Source organism: Talpa occidentalis, unplaced genomic scaffold (genome assembly GCF_014898055.3).
Source record: "Talpa occidentalis isolate TD23 unplaced genomic scaffold, MPIMG_talOcc4v2.1 talOcc4.3, whole genome shotgun sequence".
Lineage (NCBI taxonomy): Eukaryota > Metazoa > Chordata > Mammalia > Eulipotyphla > Talpidae > Talpa > Talpa occidentalis.
Genome location: NW_023603184.1, coordinates 83,939,546 through 83,958,730, shown reverse-complemented (window position 1 = coordinate 83,958,730; position 19,185 = coordinate 83,939,546). Strand labels below are relative to the sequence as shown.

Genomic DNA, 19,185 nt, shown 5'->3' with positions numbered 1-19,185 from the left:
TTGCCCCTTAGTCTCCAGAGGGACCGGTTCCATGATTCCTGAGACAACCTAAATCTAAGAACATTCAAATCCCTTATATAAAATGGTGCAGGGTTTGCATACGCCCCATGCACATCCTCCTGTATACTTTAAATTATCTCTAGATTATTTATAATACCAAATATACTGTAAATGTTATGTAAATTACTGTCATACTACACTGTTTAGGGAATAAATACAAGAAAAAAATGAATATATATGTTTAGTGCAGATACGGACATCTGGGCTAACTATATGGCAGGTATTTTCCGAACACGGTTGAATCTGCAGATGTGGAATTAGTGGATACAGGGGACAGACTGCATATGGTAATGGCGGGTCCCTTCAAGAGTGTCTCCCTCTTCTCTTCCCTATCATTCATAGGACCACACCCTACCTATGCTTTTAATTACTTCCTAAAGATCAGTGACTCTCCAATTTCTCTATATAGCTCAGGCCTAACTTCTTATTTCATATTTTCACCTGGATGTTTTCCACAGCCACTTCAAACACCACCTCACCTTTCTTACCCCCACAGCTTGGTTCTTCTCCAGCATTTTCTGCTTCAGTGAATGTTTCCAACCTCCACCCAATTCAGCAAGCCATAAATGTTATCTGCCTCTCTCCTCAGATCCAAGTTCCTACCAAACACTGCAGATTTCACCTCCTAAATTCCTTTCTGGTCCATCTGTTTCCTTCCCTTATCATTGTCACTTCCCTCAATTCAATCACTGGAATCTCATCCCTGGAATCACCCTAGCTTACCTGGACCTTCTCCCACTCCACTCCAGACCATTCTCCAACACAAACAATGGATCTTCAAAAATGCAAATCTTACCATGTGATCTGCAGTTTAAGATCTTTGAATGGCTTCTCACTGCTTCAAAGATAAGGATGAAAATCCTCTTAGGTCAGTGTTCCCACTCCCAGCTTTCCACACTCACCTTACTGCTCCCACCCCCAGAATCCCCCACCTCCATTCCACCTTACTCCTCCCAGTTCATCTGGCTAACAGATCTGCGTCTCTCAGATCTTATTTACTTTACTTATTCTTGGAAACCTTCGCTGAGGTCTGAGTCAAGAGCAGCGGCCCTGTTGCAGTAACACTCAGCACTGATACCTTCCCTTCATGGAGTCAGCACTAACCATCATCATGCATTTATTGATTATGGCTGGAGTCCACCTCCCCCATCTGACAGTAAGCCCAGAGAGGCCAGACACCAAGTCCAGTCGGTCTGCTGGGCTTGTGAGCTCCAGCCCTGCATTGAACCTGTGCTTATTTAACATACATTTATTGGAAGTCTATCATGTGCAAGAGACCATATATGTTTTCCCAAATTATGTAACATATGGGGCTTATGTCAGATCACACTTACAGACATAGAAAATAACAAATTTCTGAGGAGATTTGCAAGGTGGATGAAATGGGACAAATAGTTAAAATGATGCCAAGTGGAAAGACCAAGAAAAGTAGAGTGTGCAAAAGAGACACTAGGCCTGAGGGTGAGTCAGGCCAACAGGGCAGTGGGCAGACCCTAAAGGACAAAGGTGATTGAGAATTGGTGGGTTAGAGCTTGGGAGGGACAAGAAAAAACAGAAAAAAGCAAGGATAGCTTCCAACTCCACAGTCTTTCTAAGGCCAGTCCCTCCTCCCTTCACGCAAAAAGCTTTACTGAATGTTCCAGTCGCCCAGCAGAGAAATGACCCAAGAGGATCCCAGAAATAGAACAAAATCTCATACAGCCGCTCCCTGCCTTGCCAAGAACCCCTCCCCACTCTCTTACTCCTGCCAAATTGCAAGAAATCATCCACCCAGGTGCTGAATTATTCAATTATTCTAGCAGCTTTCCATACACATGTGCAGCTAGAAAATCTTCCAAAAAGAAAAGAATCATGTTATTTAGGCTACTGGGTCATTTTTTGAACCTCAATGGAATCCTTGCTTACCACATAATTGCTTTTCAATTAAACAGTAGCTCATTGCCACCCCACCCCCAAGCAAAAAGCAGCTGCAAACATGTAGTCACAAGATGATGTGCTAACTCTGCAGTTACAAACAGGTGGGCTACCTCCTGATCCTGCATAGCAGCCCCGGGCCCTGCACTCACCCGAGACAGGTCTGCTAGAGCACCTGAAATAAATACTGAACACAGCAGCAAAAAATCTGAAGAACAGTCTCCAACCATCCACTATCCAACATGCCTTGTTTCAGTACAAAAAATAAAAAAGAAAAGAAAAAGCCTTCAACCTTCTAACCTCTATCACAATGTCAAAATCACCTAAATCACCATCTGTACTTGGATCTAGAAACCCCTCTCAACGCCTTACCCACTACTCACCCACCCACTGCACATCAGCTTTTTGAGATATTTTCTTCTAGTAAAACAAAACCAAAGGAACATTTTGGGGGGGAAAGAAAAACAAGTCACGAAATAAGTCTTAAGACTCCACTTTAGCACTGAGCCTCTTCAGGAGGCCTCTATTTCTGGCTCTGAAGAAGCAAAGCATGAAGATGAGTTGGGCAACTGCAAATATTTGCCAGAGGTGATTTTTTTAACCTCAAATCAATTACAAAATTCACAGTGGAGAGGATGACATTTCTCATTTAATAAAAAGCAATATGAGTCACAAAGTCTTGGGCACTATCCTCTAAACTTCAAATACGCCTTCCAGAAAGCAAATTACAGCAACAGATACAGAGGCGTTTCACTGGAAATAGATTAAGGCAACCTTGCAAATAGTCACTTGCCACACTGAGAATGTGTGTCAGTCTAGTGACCCCAGGGGTGGGTGGGGGTGACTGCTGTGGTAGGGACGAGAACACACATGCTTGCTCACGTGGCTTTTGCCAGAGAGGACCCAGCTCCACCATCACACTCACTTTCTCAAAGTCAGCAGCCTATGGGAAAAGCAAGCTCACCCTTAGCTCTCATTCTTCCTCGTCAGCCCTCCTTACCATTTCTCCACCTGTTTAGCTCCATCTCCAGATGCTGGATAACATTCTTTAAAGTCTTGTTTTTCTCTTTCTCTTTTTCGTATTTCTTCTTCCATTCTTCTGCTGTCAGTTCCAGGTTCACGGAGACTGTGTTCTTGATAGTCTTAGCTCTGGGGTTTTAAAACATAAGGAAAAAAATCTGAGTGCAGCTATAAGCATTAGCAAAATCAAGAATATAATTAAACCTGGAATTCTTTTCACATCAAAAGATGGGAAAGTTGTGGGATATGGGATAGCAGGAAGAATCTGGGACTTCTACATACCACCCTCCTAGCTGTTTTAATGATGGCACTGCTACTCCTAAGGCTTCAAACTCACCTCATCCTTTCTTCCTTTACCTCCTTCAAGTCTGAAATTCAATGAATTTCCACTTGAATTGTTTCTCAGGGTCACCTCTTTCTCTAGTCCCTCTGCCACCATCTTAGTGTATGTTCTCAGCCCTGACTTATGCTGATGGCCTTTAAGCATCTTGCATAACCACTGCCAGTTTCCATTCAATTCGATTAAACTTTCTGGAACACTGGGGAGATATGAAAACAAATGAGACAAGGTCTCTGGCTTCTTAGAGCTTGCAGCTCCTCATACCAACAATATAGACTGAAGTGACATAATCATTTGTTTCTCTTATTCACATCTGGAATCTAGAGCTATCCCTGATATACTGAACATATTGTCTCTGGGCCCGGATGGCCAAGAGAAACCAGGGTCCCTGCTGAGCACAGGACCTGTCCCCCCCGCCCCTCCACACAGCCAAGTGTCAATCATGGAGGAGTGGAGAGTTCTCAAATCATCCCATTTTTCAAGAACGTCAAAAACTGAGATCTTTATTGGTATCCCACAGTTTAAATTTTTTTTTTCAAAATGTGTTGAATAAACACGTCTAATAGCCACCATTTTGCCACTTCTAAAATAAGAGATGAAGTTTATGGCACAAGGGAGGAGGGGTGATGCCGCAGTGGGTGTTTGGACAGTAATTCAAAGGAGCAAAGGCAATGACAGTACCAGCTGATAATAAAACAAAAGATTCACCTCTTCATGAGTAGAAATGAAACATCTAAGTAGAATTGTCCATGGTAGAATTCCACTTATTACTGACTTTTGAAGATGATAAAAATGGGGTCAAAATCAGGGGGTTGCAATTGTATGGGGAATATAAAAATAAAAAAATTAAATAAAAAATAAATAAAATATAATATGTAATATCTTTGTTTATTTGCTACTGATTGTTCATTATAAACTCCCACCAGGCCTTGTACTGTCATATTTGCCAGCAGTATATGATGTGTGATTTAGGTTAATTACTATTGTCGTCAAATGATATTTTGAACAGAATTTCGATCTCACTGGAAGAAATTCTCACCAGCATTACAGATGTCATTCTAAAAACTAATCCCTAAAGCAGACAACTAAAAACTCAACGGTCATAAAAGGAGTTAAATGATTTCTGTACAGACTCTACTTCGCATAATTCTCCCTCATTCACTGTAGCTTGAGGCTGCTGTCCCCAGAAGTGCTACGGCTGTAATTTTTCAAATAGCAGCGATTTTATTTCTCCTTTAAAGTCTACACCAGCTTCACGCCCTCACTTTTCTTTTGAACACCCTCAGGCAATGTCATGGATGTTTCTTAGATTCAAGCACAAAAACTGCAGCATCCATGATCACTGAGCAAGTCAGAAAGTGAAAAGTAGCCTTAGGGCCAAAATGTTTGTGGACAGGTAAGCCTACACTTTGAGGCTACGAATGTTACTTTTTAAATCATAAACAGCCTTTTCATGATTTCCAGTGCTACAAAAGATAGGGCCTCTATGATATACTCAGGCACATTTAGCCAGAAGTAAAATTTTGTGAGAAAACCCAGCAAGGTTATCACTGGTATAACTGTTCTTTATTCTCAAAGTTCTCTCAAGCTGTTCAGGAAATTCTTTTTCTTCCACTTATGTAGTCATCAGGGTCCTGGCAGGAAAATTGCATAATTTGGGAAGTGTTTAACAAAGGAATGGAATGTCTACTGGGAGGTACAAGGGGCATGATATACCCCATATTGGAGATAGGAGAGCCATTACTACTCTCAGGCTGAAAGGGCGAAGGGGGAAGGGAGCTTTAAAAAGAAGGGTGGGCCTCCGCAGTGGCGCAGCAGTTGAGAGCTGGGTTGCAAAGCTGCCCACAGCCTCTGCAGCGCCAGTTTGATCCCCTGACCGCTGGGCGAGGGTCCCATATGGTGTGCAGACCTCTCCTGCCGCCCGCTGCTCCCCTCAGCAGTGTACTTCGTCAGTCTGCCTGCTCTGCTCTCCCCTCTGGCTCTGGTGAATTCTCTCACCCTCCCGCGCTTCTGACTGTACCCAGTGCTTGTATAAATAAATAAATAAATGAATGAATGAATGAATGAATGAATCTTTAAATAAATAAAATTAAAAGAAGGGTACCCACGGGCAGCTGTTAACATCAGTCTTTAGCCCAGAGATGGAGCCAACCTAAAGTAGCTCTAGGAAACTAACACCCTGGCCTCACTGTTTTCTCCTTCTTATCATCTATCACGGTCCTTCCCCACCAATCAAACCCAAATAGAAGCCAGAGGCAATGGAGCCCATTGCAGTCATCTAAACTGGTCACTCGTCAGCGCAGAGACAGCACAGAAATGATCCAGAAGAGTAAACAGAAGATAGGCAATCTACCTCACATATGGAACTGAGAACAATGGTGGAAAAACATGTATCATCATCCTAGAATTTATTCCATTGGAAAGGGGGCAGTGCATCTTGCCTCTCCATCCACTAAAGGTAGAACATGAAGAAAGCCGTAAAAACTGATAGGGAAAGATGTTCATTCTCTCAAACTTGTTCTACAGATTTAAAATAATATCAAACAACACATGAGTTTGCAAACATATAGAAATTGACAAGCTCATTCTAAAGTGTATAAAAGAAATGAAAAAGGTCAAGATTAACAAAGACAATTTTGAAGAACCAAGTTAAAAGACAATCCTACACCACTGAAACAGACATTTATTTAAACCAATGTTACCTCAACTATAAAAAAAAGAATCAACACTAATTATAAAGTCACAGTAATTAAGGCAATTTAAACAGTCTACAAACTTTGGAATAGAAGAGAATGAATTATCCTGAACACTTCATCATGTAGTCATCTGATTTATGACAAAGGTGCCCTTAGAGTACCGTAGGAAAAGAAGATCCTTTCAATACATGGTACTAAGGGGGTAACCATTATCTACTCCCCCAATACCTTATAAAAAATTCTATTCCAGATGGGTTGTACATACAAATGTGAAAGGTGGGCCTCCCTGGTGGTACAAGGGGTTAAGTCTCAGCACTAAGAAGTTATCAGCAGCCACTGAAGCACGAGTTTGATCCCTGGCCAGGGAGTTAACCCACATGGCATAGCAGATCACTCCTGTCTCACCTGCTGCTCCCCTCAGCAGTGTATTTCAGTAGATCTGCCTTTTCTGCTCCCCACTCTGATTCTGGTGAACCTTCTCACCCCCTGCACCTCTGGCCTACACCCCAGTTCTTGTATGCATAAATAAAAAAATGTGAAAGGTAAAATGATAAAGCCTTTAGAAGAAAACAAAAGAATATCATCAAGACCTGGAGATGGGCAAAGATTTCTTAAAAGATAAATTTGAGTCTCTATTAAAATTTTGAAACCTCCCTTCTAAAAGTCACCACTAAAAGAATTAACATGCAAGCCACCAAGTGTGTAAGATATATGCAATACACATATTTCACAAGAACTTTTCAGAAAAACTCATAAGTCAAAGAGAAAAAAGCAGTGAAAAAAAAAAAAACTGGGCAGAGATTTGAATAGGTACTTCATAAAAGAAGTGCCAATAAATACCCCAAAAGAGGGGGGGGCATTTAACCTAATACCATCAGGAAATGTAAAATCACAGTGACCTGTACACACCCAAGAGAGAGGCTAGAAATTTTTAAACCGATAATATCAAGGATCGGTGAGGATGTACACTCAATTGTTACTAGATTGTAAGTTATTCCAATTATTTTGGAAAGCTCTTTGCAGCTATTATCTATTAAAACTGAATATCTCAAATCCTATGAGCCAGCAATTCTACTCCTAAGTATAAACCCAATAGAAATGAGCACTTGTTAATCTTAAGATTATGACAACCAATGTCATAGTAACTTCCTTATGATAGCTCCAAAGTTAAAAACAATCCAAACATTCATCACAAAATAATGATTCATTAAGTGCTATATTCACAAAACAGGACATTATATAACCATAAATAATGAACTACTACTACACCTAACAATGTAGATAAATTTCAAAAACACAGTGTTACATAAATGAAACCAAATATAAAGTACTACTATATGATTTTATAATATAAAGTTCAAAGACTGGCAATATGCTAAAAGTCAGGATGATACCCTGGAGAATTGGGTAGTAACTGGCAGGATACAAAAAATAGGTTTCTAAGATGATGAGTAGTAGTTATTTTTACATCTATAAAGACACAATTCTATATATATGTACATATACACAATTGTAAAATTTTGCTGTTGTACACTTAGGCACCTTACAACATGTAATATTCAAGAAAAATAAACTGACATAGAAAGAAATCAAGTCTCAGATACAAGTATTAGCTAGTATCTATTCTAGATCATGAAATTAGCTAGAGCTACCAAGAGAGATTGAATTTCTGAGCCCCAGAGTTTTCTTTTTAATGTAACAAATATAATCCCAACTAGGATCCTTAAATTAATCATGTAAAGTGAAATAATCTTCCAGATTCCCCTAAGAAAACTACAATAAAATAATGTGGGCATCTGCAGTCCTTTACTTTTTACCATGGACTGTATAATTTAACAGAATTAAGGACCTAATGACCAGGCATTGTGTGAACCATCTTTGGCCTCTCACTATTCACTTCCTCCTTGGGAATGTTTAGTCTGTTGCTGTCAGTGTGGATCAGGAATGGCCTGCTCTTTTTTGCCTTGTCTGCTTTAAAGCATGCCCAAGTGTTTTCCAATTTCCATACTCCTTATTTTGGTATTTTCCACCTATTTTCTGGCTGCAACCAATGAAATTACATTACATTACTCTGTTCAACACAGCGAATCACCACAGATCCTGGGCCGCCTGTGAACCTGATCCAGGGGCTTGTGTGTTCTGTGTGTGAGCATGTATGCATATGAATGTGTATTTACTGCTCAGCTTACAAGGAAACATAAAATCAACAGGACAGCAGAAATTTAAGAAATGCTCATTAAAGCAGGTTTTTAAATTTTGTCTATCTGAAATTATACAGTAATAGTGCTATCGCCCAGCCTATCATTCTGGGCCATGATCTTTTTGATATAGGAAACCAAGTCAGAAATCCACAGGAGGCTGCCTCTAACGATGAACTTATTGCTCACTTATCTATATGGGTCAGTCTCACTCACCATGATAACATTTGATTAATCCAGTGACCTGGTCACTCAAAAAGGAGCACAGATGTGTCTTGGGTCTTGATTTCCAAAGACCTTCCAATTGGTTTTTCAGCAAGAGCCCCCCAAGCTGTATACAGAAATAAGTATCTACTCCACAAATTACCAGACACTGAGCAAAATCCTTACTAAAGGCAACTTCAGGTAAAATTAAGATTAATTAAGATTCTTCCTCTAACAGCAAGACCCACTTAGCACAAATGAGCCAAATCTTGAGGGTGCAATTACCAGGGTGTCTATTTTGTGGTTTTTGTTGTGGTTTGCTTGAGAGAGCCAAGCACCACTTAAATAATATATGATATAGCTTTGTCCCAGATATTATATCTCTTCTCACCAAGTGGAAGAAACTAGGGACAGTTTTTAAAAGACTTCAAAGCTAATGAAGGTTAACCACCTTTGGGGAAGCAGACCAAGCACAGCAGACGGAACAAAAGTCACGGTGCATGTCCCACTAGATGCACAGACGAAGACAGTTATGTCATAAAAGGATTTGATTAGACATATCCCACTGAAGAAAGGAAGAAGATGGTCTCCCTGCCCACCAGCATTCCATTAATTCCTCCCCAGCACCTCTCAGTCCCCGTCACTGAATTTACAGTGCACATATTCAGATGTCCAGGATTCTAAGAGTGCCCATCAGGTGCACTTCTACCTCTGAGGCTGAGCCCCATACAAGACAACACTCTAGAAGCAACCTCATAATTTGACACTTCAATTAAATCAGGGTTGAAGAACTAAAGTGCTCCTACCACTCAGTTCACATCACTCCATACACTAACAAACCCCAACCCTCTCCTATTTCCTCAGTAATTTCTTATGTTCATACTTGCTGGCCACAGGTAGTATGAAATGATACATAAGCTATATATCATTGGTGTTTCTTCTAGTTACCTTGGGCTCCTGGAAGAGCCTGGAAGCTGTTTGTTCTTGGTATCATCCTACCTCTTGTTTTTAGCATTTCCCTCTCCTTTCCAGGATGGAATAGTCTAGTTCCATCCCCCCCACCCCTTATCTGTGGGGGACACTTTCCAAGATGCCTGAACTATGGATAGTAGCAAAGCCTATAAATACTACATAGTCTTCCTATACATGCATACCTATGAAAACGTTTATTACATAAAGACGACAATAACTAAGAACAATTATAACAACCTGTGCTAAAAGTTACTGAATGTGGTTTATTTCTCTCTCAAAATATCTGACTGGACATAATATTTTCAGACCACAGTTGACCACAGGAAACTGAAACCACAGAAAATGAAACCATGGATAAAGGGAGGTGGGCTGCTGCCCTAGCCTTTGAACGAGGAGCATTAGCAATCCCACAACTTCAATGCACAGAACAAATCTATGCTGTGTGATTCTGTACTGCAGATGGTGTGAGTGAGATAGAAACTGAGGGTCTCCTGACTATGGGGTGGGAGGGAGCAGCACAGCCTCCTGCTCATCAGGACTCTAAAGGGAAACAGAACCAATGGGATACATTGATGGAGAATACATATATAGAGGGAGAATATATATATATATAGTTTATTATTTTATATTTTATATATTATTATTATACATATATATAAAATCTTCCATTTATTTATCTAGAGAATTTAGCTCATATAATCATGGGGACAGGCCAGCAGACTGGAAACTCAGCACAAACTGATGCTGCAGTCTTGAGGCAGAATTTCTTCTCCAGGTAACCTCAGTTTTTGCTCTTTTAAGGTCTTCAACTGATTGGATGAGGCCCACTCCTATTATGGAGATAATGTCAACTTACTGAAAGTCAACTGATGGTAAATGTTAACCACAGCTACAAAATAGTCTTCATAGCTACACCTCAATTTGTGTTTGATTAAATTGAGTACGACAGTCTAGGCAAGTCAACACAAAATCATCACATCTTCCCATCTGCTCTGCATCTGAGTACCCATGTAAACCCCTAATCTGCTTCCAGAAACATGTTTTCTTCAAAGTACCTTCTCATTTTTTTTCCCTGGCTGTGAATGGAGAATGTAAGGAAGGACCCATTAATTTCATGTCTTTTGAAAACCTTTAGATTCCCAAGACCATCTTGGCCGAAGAGTTGGTATATGGTTAAACTTCTGTCACCCACAGTATATTTTGCCCTCCAAGAGCAAAAATTAACTCTACTGGTATTTTAATCATAGGCCTCCAACAAGGGTTGACTTGTATCTTTCTCCATTTTATGTTAGAAGAGTAGGCAAGCACTCCCCATAGCCAAAATGTTCACTTGTACCTGGCAGGTGACTTGTTAAAATACTCCAGTGACATAAATTTGTAGACACACCACTCAGGCACTGCCTAATCCAGGTGCCACTAAACTAACCACTGGATGGCGTGGATTTTTTTTAAATGCACGTAAGAAAAAGACTTTCCCTATATTGTCAATTCCCCTTCCACATTCAACATACAAATAAAGTCTTTGAATTATTCGTGCTGGTTTAATCCAAATCCTTGGCACCAAAGGTGTGCTGACTCAGGCCTCTTCTAAACTGGTCTGTCCCTTCAGGACTCCCCTTCATTAACACTTCAAATCAAGGTACATTAAACAGGCTTCCAAGATAGCCGGGTGATTTGAATTCACTCTTCTAGCACTTATAAAAACTCCTTTTTGAAGAGTGCTATGGAAGTATTTTAGAAGAATAATTAAAAACTAAAGAAATAAAATAAGAACTGGAAGCCAGGAGGGAAAAAAAAGCAATGAATATGCTCTAATTTTGAGGGCCCAGCTCCATGCGTTAAGAAGTGATCCGCTTGGCCAGAGTCCAGCTTTTTGACGCTGCTGCCTGAAGGAGTTACCTCCTCGCTAGATTCGAAGACCTTTGAGAACACCACAAACAGCTTCTGCTGTTTTGCTAGCACAATGCTGGGCATTCAGGGGATTAAGGAGAACAGGCCTGACTGAAAAGTAAAGCCAGAATTCACCACTGAAACCAAAAAACAGACACAGGGACGTTTCTCCTTTAAATTCCAGTACCTCATCCAGAATCCTGACGTACTGACTTGGGAAGCTGCCCTCAGGCACCTGTAGACTATCAGGTTTCTACTGCTTCAAAGAACATTATTGTTTTATTCAGCGCATCAATCCAGTATAGCCTAGCAACAAACACTTCCTTCATGTCTGTGAAAGAATCACGTAGGAATAACTGAGGAACCTCATGCTGCCCTGAGGTCCGGCCACCCCTGCAACAAGAATATAATGAGCACTCATTACACTGAATTTGGGATGTGCCCGGCAGTCTTTTCTGAGCTCAAAGTACTTAATCTCATTAGCTATCAGATACCATGTCTAATCCGATGTTCAGACTCGTGTCTGCTGTGTAATTGGGTTCAATGCGTATATTTTAACAATAAAGTAGGTAGTGGCCCCATAGAGAAGTTAAATGTCCTTGAAGAATCCATTAACTAAGGGACAAAGGGAAAGGAACAAAATCTCACATATTCCTAACTGCAGACTGGAAAACAAACCCAACTTAACCCAAACAAACTTCTGGACATAATGGTGTCACAGTCCAGCAACTGCTCTAACTCTCCAAGGAACCCTATATAAGAAGCTTTAGTTACATTTGTCCGTGCATTTGAAAAGCAGTTATTTGTTGACCACTGACTGTACATGAGTGGTGTTGGGTGTTTGTGGGGACAGTCAGTTGTGAACCCAGTCCCTGAGCTCATGGGGCCCAGGAACCTGGTGACACATAAGATTAGACACATAAGTAGACCAACCTACTTCACTTGAAAATATAACTGACACACTTTTTATTTCCTGGAATCCCAAATTATCAGCAGTATTTCTTTACTGCTCATCCTAGAAACGTAATTCTAACTCTAATTCACTTGGTCCATCCCTTATACTGCACTCTTGTTCCTTACATTACATTACATTCAGTCCAGTGCCATCCATTTCTATGACTTTCTCAAGTCTCAAGATATCTGATCATTGAAGCCTGTTGAAAGAAAAGGGGAGCTTAGAATTACTGAACATCTAGGGCCTCCCCTGGCTGCGCAGCGGTTGAGCACTGGGCTGCGAGGCTGCCCACAGCCTCTGCAGCGCCGGTCCGTTCCCCGGCTGGCAAGGGTCCCACCAAAAAAAAAAAAAAAAAAAAATACTGAACACCTATTACATGCCAGCCCTAATATGAAGCGAAAAGTGAAGCAGCTCATTTACCCCAATGATTCTTGGGCCTGAGCATTAATGTAACTCTTCCTTCATGTGAGGATGCTGAAGATCAGAGAGAAGTAAACAATAGAATGGGTCAGTGGCAAAAGGTTCACCTAAAAACTGGAGTTACTGACCACAGAGGTCGGTGTTCATCAAGGTTCCTGAACAAGCAGCCAGATGTAAGAGGCCGTCAGTCAAACAATACAGTCTCTCCATCCTATAACAGCCTACAGGCTCAGTCACTTACTGGCTTATGGGGTCTCAGGTAATGGTACCTAATGGTTTTGAACCTAAGCCTCAACTTCATCCTCTTACAAAGGGGAAATAGCATCTACCTAGTAGAATTGCTATGAAGATTTAAAGTGCATGTGGCACTTAAAGTCCTAGTGGTAATGACACTGCAGCTGACTGCCTCACTAAGATCAGAGGAAATAAAATTATCATTTGTACTTCTACCTAAAACTCTCCCTACAGACAGCTGTAAATGCCCACTCAAAGTGGCAACCTTGAGAAAAAAAACCCAATGACCAAGGATGTCTCTGGCTGCAAAAGCTCAGATTATTTTTGCTTTGCAGGTAAGAATTTGTTTTTAAAAAATGTTTCCTTTATAAATGCATTTAGTGTTATTTTACACTAACCCATTTTCAGAGGAAATTGTTAAAGCTAAAATTTAAGAAAGCAGAGGTGACCGAGGTGGGGAGTGGAAGGGAGACATGGCAGGATGATCACCATGGAACTCTGCGTTTCCCATAAGCAGAGACTGGTAGCCCACAACCCTTGAGACAAATGGGTGTATCCTGTGTCACCCACTGTCCTAAGCATCTGGCTAATCAGGGAAGTGATTTGAGAGGAAGTAATGAACTGGAATCCGGTTTAAAAGATGTATTAGTTCTACAGCATTTCAATGTGAGTATTATTTATTTATACATCCCACAGGTGCCAGGACTGTGTAATTAATCCTATGTTCTCTTGACTCAGGAAACGACTGGGGTTTAATACAGTTTAAACAAGTCATAGCAATTTCCCATACAGATTGCCCACATGCATCTGTCCTTTCTCTCGGCACCTTAAACTATTTCTCAGGCATAACCACACAGCACACTCCTGGGAAAAAGGCAGAAACAGCATTCTGTGCATCCATTTACAAACAGAGAATGGGTAACTTATCTAAAGACCACAAAGATTATTGGGAAGTGAAGGGAATAATGGCAGTAGAATCTTTATCTCCCCCTGAGGTCCAGGTTCAGTCCATTGAGCTCTGAAGATGCCCAGTGCGCCCAAAGCCACAGCAACCTGCACACTCCAGGAGGAGCCCCTGAGGTGTCATGCTGAGTGTGTGGGGGCTGCACACCTGAGATTGGTGGGGAGGGGGGCAGTGACTGAAGGTTAGGCCTTGGGCGATGAGGAGGGTGGTGAGAAAGGAAAGTCTGAGCTACCCTACATGTGAAAGTTGTTTGAAAATTACAGTTGTCCCTGTTGTCCACCTACGAACATTTCCTAAAATCTAGGAACTCCCATTTGGACATTTTTGAAATTAAGATGGCTGCCCCCTTCTCCTTCCTCAACCTGATTCTCTATCTCCTACTCCAGGGTTAGTTTTAGGTTTTCTCCCCAACTCTGTTTTCCATTTATGCCACTACTCTACAGTCATCTGTTGCTGGTGTTTATCACAACTCTGTAATGGATCCAACTAGTTAACAATCTTGAGTTTTATGCACTTGAGGTCCTGTGAACCTTAGTGGAACTAAGTAAGACTCGATTCCATGAGAAACAAAAGTAACACTCCATGAAATGACCAACAATCACATTTACATGTTTAAGTGGGGATTCTTATTTGTTTACAATCATATCTTTGATTCGCATATTCCTGCCCATGACTGCAGACACAACTATTCCTTACACCTCAAAAAACGATGCTTCAAGTTCACAGATCACCTGTTAAATGCAATTTAGTCAGCGTGCCCCCTCATTACTCCATTCCTTTCTGATGCTAGCTCCCCACACCTGATCCAGGCACAGCGCCTGGGAGTGAGAGCCACACCCACCTTTGCCCAAACATCAGTGTTGACTTAGTCTCAGCTTCATTGAAGACAGACGGAGAACAACATATAACGATGGTGGTTCTACAGTTCCCGCCCAGAGAGTCCTGAAGAATCCGAGTCATCTTGCTGTCCCGGTACGGCACGTGTGTTTTCTATTTAAGAAAAGAAAAGGCGTTGCCTGTTACAGCCCATTCAGAGGAGAAGCAGAGGCAAGCGAATGAAGGACACACAGGACTTAGAAACACGTGTGAAATAAGAACCTGCTGCCCAGACTTTAGATCTTGCCAAAGTTTAGAATGCCCAATCTGAGATCCGAGTGATAGGAAATTAGCATCACCATCCACACATTTTAATGGACTGGATCTCCCAGTCAGGAGTCCACGGTCAGCATTCCCTCTGTCTCTGTCCAAACTAAAGCAACCAAATCTCAGGGGGGCTATGGCACAGAGAGTATACATGGAGCCAAAAAAGTGACTTCCCATATTATCACTTCATAGACACAGGATGACTTACCGTCCCTTCTGCCAAAGCAGAGATCACATTTCCAAGAGCAGACAAAGACTTATTGATATTTTTAGCTTCGTCAAGAACAGCTCCCTCGGCACCGGTTTTGCTGACCTACCAGAGAAGAGAGAAAATAGTAAGCTGCACAGCACAGCAAAAGCATAGAGTAGAAAATTCCAATGTACAGGAAGACAAAAAGGGAGTGAGGACAGTGTGGATCTTCCTGAAATGCAAGGAAAAATAAAAGTAAGTAAGAATCACATTGACAAAACCTTCCCTCATACCCAAGGCTGGGATTTCTTCTCCCTTGTTGTCATTTTCCTCTCAATTAGGTTTTAGGGGAATGACTGCCATGCCTCAAGTGGTAGCACTGCAGATGCTTCCAAGGGGGACAGCCTCCCAGGGAAACCGGGCTCCAAAAGTGCTGTCACAAGGGGAAGACTGGCGCCCCAGGAGATGAACAGTCTTCACGCCTGAGGGAAGCATTCAGAGAAAACGCCCTCCTGAGCCACAGTGAGCAGCTCCAACATCAGATGAAGGAGAAGAGGCAGTGGGGAGGCCTGTCAGACTCTCTGTTCCTTCCCTACTGACTCCCAAAGCCAAGAAAAAGGAACAATTTATCCAAAAGGAGAAAAAGAAAACTTGGAGAAGCATAAAAGTCAAGATGATGTATATTATAATGTAAATTTGTTTTTTTATCCTCTTCAGCCACAGGAAGGATGCACGGTTGCTCCCCGGCTATGTTATTACTGGTAATTTCATATTTACAGCAGTTGTACCAGGTAACATTTACAGAGCAGAGAAAAAAAGGGAACTCAACATGATTCATAGCTCTGCTGACTGGACAAACGATGCAGGTTGAACAGCTGCTCTCTGAAGAAAAAAGTAGGGAAACAACTTTAAACTGCACAGCGGCTGTTTTTCAAATATAAACAAAGAAAAAACTCTCAACAATAGAGATGAAAGCATATCCTAGAGGATGTTTAGCAAATAACATGGATTTTCATGTCTTTGGCATTGTCACGGCAGGAGGGGAGGGGGGCGGCCTTCCCACTTACAGATAAACAACCAGGCTGGTGGGTGACAAATAGTCACCATCTACTCACATGATGCTACTTAAATGATTGCATATTTGGGTGTCTTAACTCCATAACATGTACCATCACCTTTCTTTTACACACAAGGAAAATTTGAGTCCAAGAGATGCTGAATTGCCGGTCCCAGGGAAGAGCACTATTTTCAGGGAGTCAGGGGCTAAAGGTCAGAGCATTGTTCTATGAGACCACACTGATCCATTCACGTGGACACACTGAGGGTAAAGGAAAACGTTTGAGCAAGAAAAACAATGAGCAGGACCACAACGTTAAATGCCTCATAAATACCATAAGCAATAACCACCAACGCTGTGCAGAGAGAGCAGCCCTCCACCCTGAACAGCCAGCATGGGACATTTTTTCTGTGCAGTTAGGCCTAAGTACTTATCCTCAGACTCTAAAGGGCAAGGGACAAACTTAAGAAGGGCCAAGGGCCACTGGATTCTTTGCAGGACCCATACAGCTGGTGGAGCAACAAAATGAATCCTGGCTACTAATGGTCAGTCTAGAAATGCTCTGGATTCCTGTTCTTTGGGTGTCTGTTTAATTAGTTATAAACATGGATTAGTAAAATTTTAGACTCCCATCCAGTAATACTCAGATGAGTTTCTGCTCACAGCTTTACAAATAGAGAGTACAGGAGGCCAATCTCAGTGGCCATTACTTACACAGGTATTAGTGGCCATAATTTGGCGTACAGCAACTCAGTGGTGGGGTGCTGCCAGTGGGGATCAATGACACAGTTTGGGAAACTGACTGTACTTAGGGGCTAATTAACCCCAATGGGGATAATTGGCATGATGTCAGCTATGATGGTGGCCACTTGGCATTGTGAAAGTGAACTTGCTCTGTGATGTCACCCAAGAAGGCAGCACCCCAGCCAGGGTGTGGCAGCAGGCACCTCTGATGGCTGTGAGGCTGGAGCCAACCTACTTGGAGTGTGGCCTCAGCCAGTGCCTAGGAGGGCAAGGGACAGGGAGCAGCCAGTGCCTGGGAGAGCAAGTGCCTGGGAGGGGAAGGGACAGGGAGCAGATGCCAACACACAGCCTGGACAAAACCAGAGGAGGGTCAGGACTTGTGGCTAAAAACACCAACTACAGCCTTCATAGACTAAAATAAGAGAGGTAACCCAAACAAGACAAGTCAGTTGATGCCTACTGTAAAAGGAAACAGGGAATGCAGAGAGAAACCTGGTTCTAGATCTTTGATCGAAAAACAGCCTGCAGATTCCAATGGCAAAGCCCTTTTCTGACCTATTTGTGTCTGGCACAACATGGGAATCTTTCCTTTTCTCACAAGTTCATGATGTACCTCCACATTTGCACAGCTGCCTTCACCAGGCTATGTTCACACGAACATTTACCTAATGTCATCAGCATAGCCTGTTAGGTATAAATCAGCATTGGCATTCAAAATATCTCCCTGTGACGCAAGTAGGGGACTTCAGGACCAGAAAAGAAAAAGCTGGGAAATGAAGGTTAAATTTAATAACATCTTGGCACAACATCAGAAACTTTAAAAGCTCTTTAAAAGCAGGGAGTAGAAAGGCATAAAAATTATACCACTGCACACTGAAGCAAATAACAGAGGAAAATTATAGATAATACAAATAAAGAACCAATTACCTTTTCGCTTCCAGCCAAATCAACTAGATAAAGCTTCCCACTGAGTTTTTTTTCAGTCTCTACATTCTCTTGTTTAATATTAATCAGGAAGATACTGTGACTTCTAGAGCTGTGTTCATTCATGTCTGAAAAGGAAAATAGTTTACTGCTCTGCAGAGAACACATAAATTTAGGTAGCAAAACTCTCATGTAAAAAGCCAACAAATCATACCTAATAGCTCTATTTTTTAAGTCAGTCCAGCCATTTTTAAAAATTGAGACCACCATTTCTTCTTAAAATCCACATTGATTGTAGAAATGAACGGTTTAAAATGTCTTTGAGTACAAAGAAATTAATCTAAAAATCTTAGTCACTGGTTTAAGTGACAGATTCCCTAGCTCTGCCTATAGCCCCCAAGCCCCAAAATCCTACTGCAGCCTGACTTTCTCCTTAAGGAGCTCACAGCATCTCCCCTGCCTCACTTAGTTCCCCATCTTGATCATCAAGCTTAGCAACTGATGCAGTTCTCATCTTCTTCACGCATGCAAGTCTTGCTTATCAGTACTATCATGTTTTCTTATGGAGAGACTTGCTCTATAATCCATAGTAGGTACATAGAGGATCTCAAAGATTAAATGATTTATTAGGATGGAGCACAGAGAATGAAAATAAATCTATTTCAATGTTAGTCTGTGTTGACCAAGCAGGCAGAGACTCCAGCCAAAGTCTACTAGTAATCATTTCTTTAACCCATTTTACCAGATTATCTGAAAAAAAAAAAAAAAAAAAAAAAAAAATCCTAAACATTCTACCAAAAAACTCTGCTATATAAATGAATTAAGCAAAGTTGCAGGATGTAAAATGTTTGTATTTCTACATTCTTACTAACAGTGAACAATCAAAAAGGAAATCAAAGTAATGCTTTAAAATAGCAATCAAAAAAAAATTCTTAGAAACAAATATAACAAAAAAAGTGAAAGACCTGTATACTGAAAACTACAAAATATTTCTAAGAACTTAAAGACACAGAAAGACATTTATGGATTGGAAGATTCAATATTATTGAGACATCAAGACTACCAAGTTATCTGCAGATTCAATGTAATTGTTATCAAAATCCCAATGATGCTTTTTGCTAAAGTACAAAATTCATTCTAGGGCCTCCCTGGTGGCACAGCGGTTGAGTGCTGGGTTGCGAAGCTGCCTGCAGCCTCTGCAGCGCTGGTTCGATCCCTGGCTGCTCCCCGGCCACCTGAGGAGGGTCCCACATGGTGCAC

General features: G+C 41.4%; 1 protein-coding gene across 4 annotated transcripts in view; it reads right to left on the bottom strand.

Moving 5' to 3' along the window:
• KIF5C (kinesin family member 5C) overlaps window positions 1–19,185 on the bottom strand; it is a 167,044-nt gene that overhangs the window by 57,668 nt on the left and 90,191 nt on the right. For all 4 annotated transcript variants that reach the window (XM_054699717.1, XM_037523310.2, XM_054699716.1 and 1 more), the window contains 4 exons: window positions 17,929–18,053; window positions 15,219–15,323; window positions 14,709–14,857; window positions 2,975–3,123 (listed from right to left, as the gene is read on the bottom strand). In XM_054699717.1, the coding sequence (XP_054555692.1) occupies window positions 2,975–3,123; window positions 14,709–14,857; window positions 15,219–15,323; window positions 17,929–18,053 (528 nt within the window). The remainder of the gene's footprint in view (window positions 1–2,974; window positions 3,124–14,708; window positions 14,858–15,218; window positions 15,324–17,928; window positions 18,054–19,185) is intronic.